The 12,612-nt window shown below is 32.5% G+C and overlaps 1 protein-coding gene across 1 annotated transcript; it reads right to left on the bottom strand.

The window, feature by feature from the left end:
- Positions 1–1,890: 1,890 nt before the first annotated feature.
- LOC143080869 (protein NipSnap homolog 3A-like) lies at positions 1,891–11,946 on the bottom strand. Its single transcript, XM_076256972.1, has 6 exons — positions 11,838–11,946; positions 8,228–8,447; positions 7,181–7,339; positions 6,738–6,836; positions 3,953–4,021; positions 1,891–2,089 (listed from the first exon to the last, which is right to left on the bottom strand). Exons 1-6 carry the CDS (start codon positions 11,877–11,879, stop codon positions 2,028–2,030), a joined length of 651 nt encoding a protein of 216 aa, XP_076113087.1. The 5' UTR covers positions 11,880–11,946; the 3' UTR covers positions 1,891–2,027.
- Positions 11,947–12,612: the final 666 nt, after the last annotated feature.

Genomic DNA, 12,612 nt, shown 5'->3' with positions numbered 1-12,612 from the left:
AACCATTATAGGTCAAAGTACTTTATTCAACAGAGCCTTAGCTCACATTGAACAGCAGGCTATAAAGGGCCCCCAAAAATGACTTGTATAAAACCATTCAAACAGGAAAACCAATTGTCTTATCTATATAAAACTCGAGAAACAAGAAAAACATGTGAACCACATCAACAAATGACCACTGAATATCAGGTTCCTGACTTGGGACGGGTGCAAACAATTGCAGTGGGGTTTAAACATTTTGATAGGTACCTACCTTAATAATGTTGTTAATGTGATATTTTTATCTTTTCATAAATTAAAACATGATTATTACAGCAGACATACATGTACTAAGTGTATACCAATTTTAAACAGGAAATTATTTCATTCCGTATAGTTGTGTTGATTTTTGTTCAAAGTTCATTCAAACTATTTAACAATTCAAAGTATTCTCAAACAAATGCAGGCATCTGACATATCCAAAAGGTGTTCACATATTACAACTAATCACTTGGATTCCTGACCAAATATGAAGTAATTCTCTTCCAATAGTTGCTAAGAACATGTGATGAAAACGTTTGAACATATTGGTATTGATGCCGACTTGATTTCATCAAAAACCAGGAATTTGTTCAAGGGAAACTAATTTTCAATATAGGATCATATAGCTGGAGAAAAGGTAATTTAAGTTGGTTACTTATCAACATCTACCATTTAATACATAACTTTCATGTATGAAAACTAATGGCTCAAATTTTCCCAAGAAAAAACTGCTTTTAAAGAGCTTGCAGTTTAGTTGAAGGAGATGGAGGTGAACTGGATTTAGTGATGTAAGAATAAAGCCAGACTAAACTGAGGCCAGGGCTGAACTAAGAACCTTGTTAAATAGAAAATGAAGTTTTCAAAATAACATAAAACAACTTAAAGTTTTTCCAATTATTTTATTATAATATAAAATAACTAAGCACCTTGTATAAGTATATAACAATAAATTTTATATATATCAAAAATGATATAAAAAGTGGATATTCAACATCTAATTATTACTTGTATCAACTTGAGTATAAAATGATTTGACTAAAAACATTGGAATTTTTTACTCTTGCATGCAATATGGAAGTTTCAATGGTGACATTTTAGTATTGGGTAAAGCAGAAGCAATAGGCAACCAAATTGACTTAATTCCAATATTAAAATGACATTTAAAATAATACAAATATCAATCACAAAAATATTGATATTTCCAATTAATTGCATCCATTTTACAGTTGCAGAATTTTGTAAAAATAAAATATTTTCAATATTACCTATATTACTCTGTAAATAGAAATAGAAGAGATTTGCTCTTAATGTTCATAAATAATTTATCAATCAACTTTTCTATAATTAACTTACTGATTAATATAACAAAACACAAAGTTTGCAAAATCTTTCTTAATTATACTACATGTATATAAAATTAAAATTCATATATCAAACACTTAAAAAGTATGATTTGAACACTTGTTTACTTGAATGAATAAGAACCCATAGACGTGTAAATGTAAAAATATAAAGCAGCCACTGACATGTGTAAATATGAAAAAAAAAAAAAAAAAAAAAATGGAAGACAAGTTTGTTTGACTCTGAATAAATAAGTAAAAAGTTATGGATGTTAAATCTTAACAAATTTATTATATCATTGACTGCTTAAGTTTTAATTTTGTTTCAATAACAAATGACTATTAAACTATAAATAACATTTAGAAGATCCAAGTTCAACAAAAAGTAAACATACAATTTTTAAACTCATTGCAAAAAATATAATTTTAATAAACAACCATGAATAAAATTTCATTGTAAAAAATGTAACAACTGACATGTTTTGACATTGTAAAATAAAGTAGATTGAAAATATACATTGCACTGAACATAACAACTTAAAACTTTAAAGAATAATACAAAGTGGCTATACAGACAAACACATTATTACATAATACTGGATATCCTCAGCCCCTTTCTTTCATCAAATCATTGTACCAAATGATGACCATGGACATATGACAGATTCACTTCAGCGGTGACCATGGAGTTGGCATCAGCAAACGTGAATGACCTGTTGCAGTAGATCCTGAAAGTAAACCAAAGATAAATTGCATCTGATCAATCATCCATGTTAACTTCTTTTCCTGCGTAACCTGATCAGGACTACATTTGGAGGAGGTCCCACCAAATAAGTTGGATTTGCATTACTTAAACTTCAGTTTTTATTTTCTTTTCGCCTGTGAATGCAGTGGTTTAGGTCTTAAATGACCACAATTTACTGTTTTGCTGCCAAAGTTCATTGTTTACTTGTGGTACTCCTAATTCATCCTCGAAATTAAAACAAATTAATAGTCAAGGTCAGTGAAAGTGGTTTTGCGCCTAAATCAACAAACATTTTTATTCTGACACATTATTAAAAACTATATTAAACATAAAACATTTTTATTTTCACATTCAAAGCACTTTAAAGTATATAAAGTCTTGTTAAATTGTCCGACTGTTTTCATCGAATAAAATAGAATACAAGTGTGTGTTAAAGAATAACCAGATGCTCCGCAGGGCGCAGCTTTATCTACCACAGAGGTCGAACCCTGAACAGTTGGGGCAAGTATGGACACAACATTTAAGCTTGATACAGCTCTGAATTTGGATTGTGATTAAATAGTTGACACAACATAGGTTTCTGACACAGAATGAATGTGGTCTAAGAACTTAAAAACTTGAAATTTTTAAATTGGACATTTACCTATTATGGTCCAATATCCAAAATCTAAATACATGGTTAGATTCAGCATATCATAGAACCCCAAGAATTCAATTTTTGATGAAATCAAATAATGTTCAATTTTAGACCCTTTAGACCTTAATGTGGAACAATTTGATTACTGGGCCCAACTATTAAAAATCTAAATACATGGTTAGATTCAGCATATCATAGAACCCCAAGAATTCAATTTTTGATGAAATCAAATAATGTTCAATTTTAGACCCTTTAGACCTTAATGTGGAACAATTTGATTACTGGGCCCAACTATTAAAAATCTAAATACATGGTTAGATTCAGCATATTGAAAACCCCATATATTCAATTTTTGTTGGAATCAAACAAAGTTTAATTTTGGACCCTGATTTGGACCAACTTGAAAACTGGGCCCATAATCAAAAATCTAGCTACATGTTTAGCATCATCATATCAAAGAACCCCAAGAATTCAATTTCTGTTAAAATCAAACTAAGTTTAATTTTGGACCCTTTGGACCTTAATGTAGACCAATTTGAAAACAGGACCAAAAATTAAGAATCTAAATACATGGTTAGATTTGGCATATCAAAGAACCCAAATAATTCATTTTTTGATGAAATCAAACAAAGTTTAATTTTGAACCCTTTTAGCCCTTTATTCCTAAACTGTTGGGACCAACACTCCCAAAATCAATACCAACCTTCCTTTTGTGGTCATAAACCTTGTGTTAAAATTTCATAGATTTCTGTTTACTTATACTAAAGTTATTGTGCAAAAACCAAGAAAAATGCTTATTTGGGACCTTTTTTTGGCCCCTAATTCCTAAACTGTTGGGACCAAAACTCCCAAAATCAATCCCAACCTTCCTTTTGTGGTCATAAACCTTATGTTAAAATTTCATAGATTTCTGTTTTCTTATACTAAAGTTATTGTGCAAAAAACCAAGAAAAATGCTTATTTGGGCCCTTTTTGGCCCCTTATTCCTAAACTGTTAGGCAAAACACCAAAAATCAATCCCTACCTTCCTTTTATGGTCATAAACCTTGTGTTTAAATTTCATAGATTTCTATTTACTTATACTAAAGTTATAGTGCGAAAACCAAATGTCTTCGGACGAAGACGACGACGACGACGCCAACATCATACCAATATACGACAAAAAATTTTTCAATTTTTGCGGTCGTATAAAAATGACAGAAATTTAACCTTTAGTATTCACTTTCTTTAAACTGTCTACCATATCATCTACTGACTTGTGGAACCACAGGTTGCAGGCTTAAAAAAAAAGAAGAGTGAAATGTCTTTTAAGATGTCTTAATGAATTAAAATTCTAGAATACATTTATCAATATACTTTTTTATTCTTTGGATTTCTATCTAAATTAACAAGAGTGCACACACTGAAATGTCTCGCCTTCTTTATTAATCATTGATATTATGTTGACAGTCCTAAATATAAAGCTTTACTACAACTGTCACATAAACTTAACATTAACCAAGAAAACTAACCATTGACCAATGAACCATAAAAATGAGGTCAAAGTCAGTTGAACCATGCCAGTCAGGCATGTACAGCTAACAATTCATCTATACAACAAATGTAGTTGACCTATTGCTTATAGTTTAAGAATAACAGACCAAAACACAAAAACTTAACACTGAGCAATGAACCGTGAAAATGAGGTCAAGGTCAAATAAAAACTGTGGGACTGACATATAGATCATTGGATATATCCATACACCAAATATAGTAGACCTATTGCATATAGTATTAGAAAAAAGATCAAAACCGAAAACTTAACTTTGACCACTGAACCATGAAAATGAGGTCAAGGTCAGATGACACCTGCCAGCAAGACATGTACACCTTACAATCATTCCATACACCAAATAGACCTATTGCATACAGTATAAGAAAAACAGACTAAAACACAAAAACTTAACTATAACCACTGAATCATGAAAATGAGGTCAAGGTCAGATGACACCTGCCATGTGGACATGTACACCTTACAGTCCTTCCATACACCAAATATACTAGACCTATTGCTTATAGTATCTGAGATATGGACTTGACCACCAAAACTTAACCTTGTTCACTGATCCATGAAATGAGGTCGAGGTCAAGTGAAAACTGTCTTGTGGGCAGGAGGACCTTGGAAGGTAAGCACATACCACATATAGTTATCCTATTACTTATAATAAGAGAGAATTTAACATTACAAAAAATCTTAACTTTTTTTTCAAGTAGTCACTGAACCATGAAAATGAGGTCAAATAAATTTGGACATGTGACTGACGAAAACTTCATAACATGAGGCATCTATATACAAAGTATGAAGCATCCAGGTCTTCCACCTTCTAAAATATAAAGCTTTCAAGAAGTTAGCTAACACCGCTGCCGCCGGAACACTATCCGTTCAAAAGTTGCAGGCTTGACAAAAATGACAAAAGGGAAGAGAAATTTTCCTGTTTTAAAATGTTTATTACATGAACAATATAGAAATTGGACAAGAAAAAAATTGTTATAAAGTTCCTTTTAAATCTGAAAGTATGTTTCTAAAGGGAGGTAACCATGTCTTTGATAGAAAAGTTTTACCACAATTCTATTAAAATTAAATTTCAGATATTATTTAAAAAATTTGTAAGGGTTCCACGGAACCCAGTGTCTCGCCTACTTTTGCTGTTAATCGCAGACTCAACAAAAATGAAGAAAAACATCAATAAAAATTTCCCTCTCTATACTGTCTTTTGATTGAAAGAAGCTTCCAAGTTTGGTAAAAAATCCAGGATAGTTTATGAATCTAATAAATGTTTTATAAACTTTAACTGCAGACTGTATGTAATGTTAACTGGAAGAAAAACTAAGTCCATTTATAAGTAAAATACGGAAAAAGTGAATTTTTTTTTTTTTAAATTTACTTCTGAATAATATCTTATGATCAGAAACAAGCTTTTGTCTAAGTTTGGTAGAAATCCAGGATAGTTTAAGAACATTATAAAAATTTTAAAAACTTAAACCACAGAGTGAATGTTTTGTTTCTGGCAAAAAAACTAAGTCCATTTATAAGTAAAATACGGAAAAGTGGAAATTTATTTTTACAAAATTTTCTTCTTGATACTATCTTATGATCATAAACAAGCTTCTGTCCAAGTTTGGTACAAATCAAGGATAGTTTATGAAAGTTATTAAAATTTCAAAAACTTTAACCACAGAGTGAATGTAATGTTTCCTCGCAGAAAAACTAAGTCCATTTATAAGTAAAATACGGAAAAGTGGAAATTTATTTTTACAAAATTTTCTTCTTGATACTATTTATGATCATAAACAAGCTTCTGTCCAAGTTTGGTACAAATCAAGGATAGTTTATGAAAGTTATTAAAATTTTAAAAACTTTAACCACAGAGTGAATGTAATGTTTCCTCGCAGAAAAACTAAGTCCATTTATAAGTAAAATACGGAAAAAATGGAATTTTATTTTTACAAAATTTACTTCTGGATACTTTCTTATGATCATAAACAAGCTTCTGTCCAAGTTTGGTAGAAATTCAGTATAGTTTAAGAAAGTTATTAAAATTTCAAAAACTTTAACCACAGAGTGAATATTTGTGGACGCCGCCGACGACGACACCGACGACGACGACGATGGAATGTAGGATCGCTTAGTCTCGCTTTTTCGACTAAAGTCGAAGGCTCGACAAAAATTAGAATACTTTCCAAATCAAATTAAGATATTTTAATGGAAAATCAGTAGAATATTCAAGTAAAATCAGAAAACAGAGGCAACTTTTGATTGACATATCCACTTTTGATTTTCACAAAGTTTCCAGGGGAGATAACCGAAATATCAAATTAAATAGGAATAGATGAACCACAAATTTCATTTTGACTCATTTTCCAAAGAATTATATAACTAGTTTCTGGGATTTTGAAAACCTTTCCAATTATCCAGACTCTAATAACACAGGTAACAACAAGAAAAATAGCGTACCAGTGTTGAGTGGTCCAATCAGTCCTGTGAAAGATCCCAGTAATTTGTCATCAGGTCGGTCAACTGTTTTACCATTGAAAACTTCCAGTTCATAAACACCTGAAAGAAAAAAATTATAAATCTGAAAACAAATGAAAACATTCAATTTTATACAATTACCCTCTTCTGATCATGTACAATGTTATGAAGTATGTGTACAATCAGACTGATTTAGTTTGCTTGAATGGTTACACTCATCATTTTTGGGGCCTTTTATAGCTTGTTGTTCAGTATTAGTCAAGGCTCTATGATGAAGAATGTACCTTGACCTAAATAGTTTACTTTTACAAATCGTGACTTGGATGGAGATTTGTTTCATTGGCACTCATACCACAGATTATATCTGATTGATACAGGGTTCCCAATTAGGTACAAATGTACTAAAAATTTAGTAAATGACAAACCTTTGAGATCTTGCTGATTAAGATTGACTTCTCCATTAGGTACCAATAGAGAATTCTCCTGTCGTGTCATCATTGGTAATATTTTGCCAAAGTAATTAGCTATCCAGGAGGCATCACTAGCTAAAGCTTGTCTTACTTTGGCTCTGTGATCCAAACTATCTGAAATTGTACAGGAAGTAAAAGTACAGCAGACATGACTTTTGACCATCAATCATAAAATTCTACTTTTATCACTTTAATTTCACAAAATCTATTCACTACATGTTTACATCTTATCACTATTTGGAAATCTGTGCCAGTTGAACTTTTGCCGTCATACAACAATCACTTTTCTATTGTTGCGTCGGATATTTTCTGTAAGGACATCAAAATTTTACGGGAACTTTTGTGATGTCCAGTAATGGCCGACAAATAGCATTAAGGTGTATTTTTTTCAATCCTGCTTATAAATTAACTAAAGTCAACTGACAAACCTTGTGCCCAATAGGATTTGTATGTTTTTAATATTTATTATTATTAAAGAGTGACGTTCTATTTATCAGATGGTACATAAGCAGAAACATCAGTCACAAGTTTAAAGCTATACTGCCTTACAGTAATTTCTGACATATCTAAGTGTAAATTTCTTACTGTGGAACAGTATTGATTTGTGGTTAACAGAGGAGGGATGAAAGTGAAGGTTATATGTTTGAAATATATCATTTCCATTATCAGATTATTTGTTTTAACTATATGCTGAAATTTCTGAGGTCTTTAAAATATTTAGGAACAAACTGGCTCCATACATCCTTGAACTTCTTACATTTCTTGAGTACAATATAAAAACTTTCCAAAGAAATCTTTTAATTCAACTATTTGTCACATTTATTGTACAATTTACATATGCAATGTAGCCATAATAAGGAATTATCCCAGTACTGTACATAACTTTGTTTCTATTCCACATGGAGTAAAAACTAACAACTCAGTCAGTGCATGTTCAAGAGGGCCCTTAGCATGGATTTTAGTGGAATTTTTAGCTAGATGCTGATTATACATTGTACCTACCATATTCCCAGATGTGTACCATATCATTAATACCACCTATTTCACTAGTCCAATAGCCAATCAATACAGAGTGCTGTGTTCGTAGATGGAGCCACTCTTTAGACAACTCCATAAAGGGCTTTACACTTTCTGGTTTAATCTGGTATACTCTCAGCTCATATACCTTAGAATTGTGTCTTACACTGCTTTGATGAATATTTTTCTTTATGAAACCATTTAACTGAAATTTTTAAAAAAATCAGTCTTAAATAAATAAAGCTACAAATGTATTTTAAAATTTTAATGGTACACTTTGATGATTAGAGTCAGTAGTCACGACAGTGAATAAATATGGAAGAGACCAGGTAAGTTGATTCTTAAGTTAAAGGGTGCTATAAATTTAATCTTTTTTTAGTTGATTAAAAAAGAAAAGAGAAAAGGGCACAACAAAAAATAACTTTGCTGAAATTAATCAGCATTACAAATAAAACTAGACTAATGCCTTGTTCACACATACATTTAATTCGAATTGAATTTGAATCTAAAGGGAATCAAATTCGCCAATCGCGTTCACACACTCTTCTTTTCTAATTTGAATTGAGGCGAATTTGCTAATTCGAATTATCCAATTCGCATTAAAATACGCTTTTAAGTTAATACAAATTAAAACTTAACGTCGTTTGGACAGTTTAGCAAATTTAAATCACATTGCAAATTACAATTAGAGTTGACATTAGGACGTAAAACGTTTCAAATGCGAATTAAACTAATTCAAATTAGTTAATGCGAAACAAATTCGAATAACGTGTGAACTCAGCATAAGTGATGATGCCCCCTGCACTCAACAATGAAGTAATTGTATTATAACAAAGTAAATTTAGGACTTTCTTTTAGATATTATTGTTTCTGGGCATGGGTAGATCCAGACATTTTTAAGGATAAAGGGAGGGGGGTTTCAACCATATGTTCCCATTCAAATGCATTGTTCGTCCAAAAAAGGGGTCCCCCTTTGATCTGCCACTGCTGGGAGACACAAATGTCCCAGCAGATTTTATGCTTCATTTTAAAATACACAAAGATAAACATGGGAGCACATAGGTGTATAATTCACTGTACAAAGTTCAACTATCTCCCCAAACAAGGTAATATCAATAAAAATCAAATCCTGACCACATGCACACCTTCAATATATATGTGCAAACAGCCAGCAAAGTGAAAACTGCATAACTGTAACATTTTTATATGTTAGGTCAAGCATGTTATCTGATTGTATCAGGTTTACATACATCTGTATTTTCACACATAGCCATTTAATACAGTTAGAGATCATCAGAGATTATATTAATTAGGAGTTATATTTAAATTTCTGGTTGACTAAGGAGCCCTAATGTTTTGCATATGTTGCCCTAGTAAATTTATGGAAGGTGCACGGAACACCTGGAGCCTGGATCACTGGAGCACGGACAGCACGAAGCCCGGCTGCCCTAGTAGTCTATATTTGTATACAGGCTTGTAGGAGTCATATAAAAGAGAGAAAAAGTGTGAGATAGGAAGGGAGAGAGAATTTATAGTGAGGAGAGGACAGTTGAGTTTATTTAGTAGAGAGGACAGCCATATTGTTGAGCCTGAAGTTAGATGTACATTGTGTTATACTTGTAACTTTGTTAAAGTAGTGTGATTTTAATAAAACAGTATTGAACTTTATTCGACTTTTTGTTTATGTTCACTTACAAGACTTCGTTCAGACTACACCAGGATCCATTTATTTTATTTATTTGACCAGGATTCCCTTAATCACGCTACCAGTAGATTTCAAGGAAAACCTGTTAAAGAGTATACTTGGCATTTGTCGTTCGTGTACAAATGAAACTTAGACACCCAACAACACAACACAACCACAAGAATGCACACTTTAGTTCAAGTACCATACTAAACTCTTTCGTCACATTCAAACTGTAGGAGGAGTTGTGTGAAATAGCTTTATAACCATATTAATGGGGTGGAAGGACGGAAGGAGGACAGAGGGACAGATGCTTCCCTTTTTTCAGTTGCCCTTCAGTTGCTGGGGGCACAAAAATATTATAACTGATAATGAAAATAACATCTTTTTATTTTGTAATATCATCCACTTTACCTCCAAATAAATTTTATAAAGCAACTTTGTAAACAATACAAATGTTCATGAGCCAAAGTAAATTTGTATTCAAAATGCAGAAAATGAAAATTAACCATTGACAGTAAAACTCTGTCTGATCCACCAAATCCTCAATCTTATGGCCTTATGGCACAACTGTTCTCATTGGTGCATATTACGCCCTATGTGTATCTTCCTCCATGTACTTTAATTTTGTTTTTGCTGTTACAATTGAGATTGCAGATGTTCTGGTAAGTCGAAACGTCCTGTTTTTGCAATAAAGGCCAAAATGATTTCTAACTTCCGTTTATATTCTTCTGTGTTTTCTTGTTCTAGTCTTCCTAGCAGGGTGCCTGTGTTGATTTTACAGATTCCAATTTCCTTTGTAATTTGATGGTACATTTCTTCTCTATAACACTCGTAGTTGGGGCACTCTGTGAGGTAGTGTTGCTGTGTTTCCCTAGTTCCACAGCTGCATAAATCGGTGGTGTTTTGCCCTGTGCGTTGTTTATAGTAGTTAAGGGTGGTATAGCCAGCTCTTAGTTGTATAAAGATGCTGAAGAATTTTTAGGTTGGATAGTACAATCAAAGTTGGGATGTTTTTAACGTTTGGTGTTATCTCAAAAAGGTCTCTTTCTGTGTCGCTTAATTCCCATTGTCTTTGCCACTTCAGCATGACACTCTTGTGTGCACCTTGTTTTACGTCTTGAAGGGTAATTATGTTGTTTTTTTGGCAAGAGTTGTGTTGCTTTTTCTGCTGCTTGCTTTGTCAGTAAGTCTGCTTCATCGTTCCCTTGAATATTTGCGTGTCCTGGTGTCCATAGGATGCAAATTTCCATCCCTTTAGTTCTTAGGTCCTCGATGTGTTTTCTGATGTCTCGAAATCACATCAATGTAGGATTTGGATGCCAGATTTAGTGTTAGGAGTCCTACTGCACTTTGACTGTCAGAGAAGATCTTAAGTGTGGTGATGGTGTTGTATAGTCTTTCCAGTATACAAAATTCCAGTACAATCACAATTACTACCAGCTCTGCTAGCAAGATGGATCCTCTTTGAGCGACAGTTCTATGTAGTTGTATTGCTGGTCTCAAGTTTTCTGTGAAGATGATTGCACCAGCTCCACATGGTCCTGGGTTTCCCATGCATGATACATCAGTGTATGCAGTTGCCTGGTCGTTTGTTGTATTATCTATTAATTCTGTCTTGACTGTTAATGCCCCTGTCATAATTTGCCTGTGCACTGGGCCAGTAAACTGGCATCATTTTACATTTTTTACAGAGACTGATTATCAAATTACATAGGCGTTTTATAACTTCTACATTCTATGTCTCTGTCCATGTCTACATGTACTAATGTGATGTAGTGGCAGGTCAATCAGGAACGTACGTCAATCAGCTGGGTCAGCTATTTTTTGTAATTCATTTTCTCTAAATAGAATAAATAGCATGCTTCAGTGTTTTACGGTATGACCAATTGAATACTTGTAAAGAATTACCTTGAATGAAGGTGTAGATCGTATTATTCTTCTAGAAAACATTCTTTTTCGTCAGTAAAAAATGTTCAGCAAAACAAGAAATAGGTCAAATTTGTAAACCGTAAACCAATCCCGTACTACATCCGAAAATCCGGTTTAACAAATAATGAGGTCGTCCTCGATTTGTAAACCTCTTCATCAATTAACATTACTTTATTTGTGAAGTTGTTTAATTTAACTGATTGTTTGTTGTTTTGTGTATAAAATATCATTGAAGTTTAAAACAAAATTTCTCATGTGGGGCATTATTCAACCTCCCAAAGACTTTTCAATGAATATCTTCTTTGACCTTGACCTATAATCTTTGAACAAAACAACTATATAGGTCTTCTCCATCTTATTGGGAAATTATCAAGCAGACTGAAAATTTGGCAACATTTTCGTTTCCAGCAGTTATTTTTTGGACTATGTACCAAAATTTCACCAAATTATGCTTTGACCTTGTGACTTAAAAACTTATCTTCTTATATATTTAAAGTAGCATTCTCCAGTTATTACAGACAAATGATTCTTAAGATAAAATTGGATCATAGGAAGTATGAAAGATTAAAGATCAAAAGTTACATTGGGAAACATTTTTTTTCTCCAAAGATTCAGTCTTTCAATATTTGCTGTGACTTTGATCTTTGACTCCATATACAAATCAATATGATCTACTATCCAATAGGCATTCCAAGGATAAAGTTTGGACACATACAGAGACGTGCAAAAAGTATTCGGTCACAATGGCGTCATG

Source organism: Mytilus galloprovincialis, chromosome 6 (assembly GCF_965363235.1).
Source record: "Mytilus galloprovincialis chromosome 6, xbMytGall1.hap1.1, whole genome shotgun sequence".
Lineage (NCBI taxonomy): Eukaryota > Metazoa > Mollusca > Bivalvia > Mytilida > Mytilidae > Mytilus > Mytilus galloprovincialis.
This window is presented reverse-complemented; position numbering and strand designations above follow the sequence as displayed.

What these genes read in the sequence shown, in the direction of transcription:
- LOC143080869 (XM_076256972.1), bottom strand. Translation starts at nt 11,879, where the DNA reads ATGTTTTCTAGAAGAATAATACGATCTACACCTTCATTCAAG. An exon ending in GGTACACATCTGGGAATATG is followed by an intron (nt 7,340 to 8,227) that starts GTAGGTACAATG and finishes GTACAATTTCAG; the next exon opens with ATAGTTTGGATCACAGAGCC. An exon ending in AAAGAAAGTGAATACTAAAG is followed by an intron (nt 2,090 to 3,952) that starts GTTAAATTTCTG and finishes GTTTACTTTCAG; the next exon opens with GATCTACTGCAACAGGTCAT.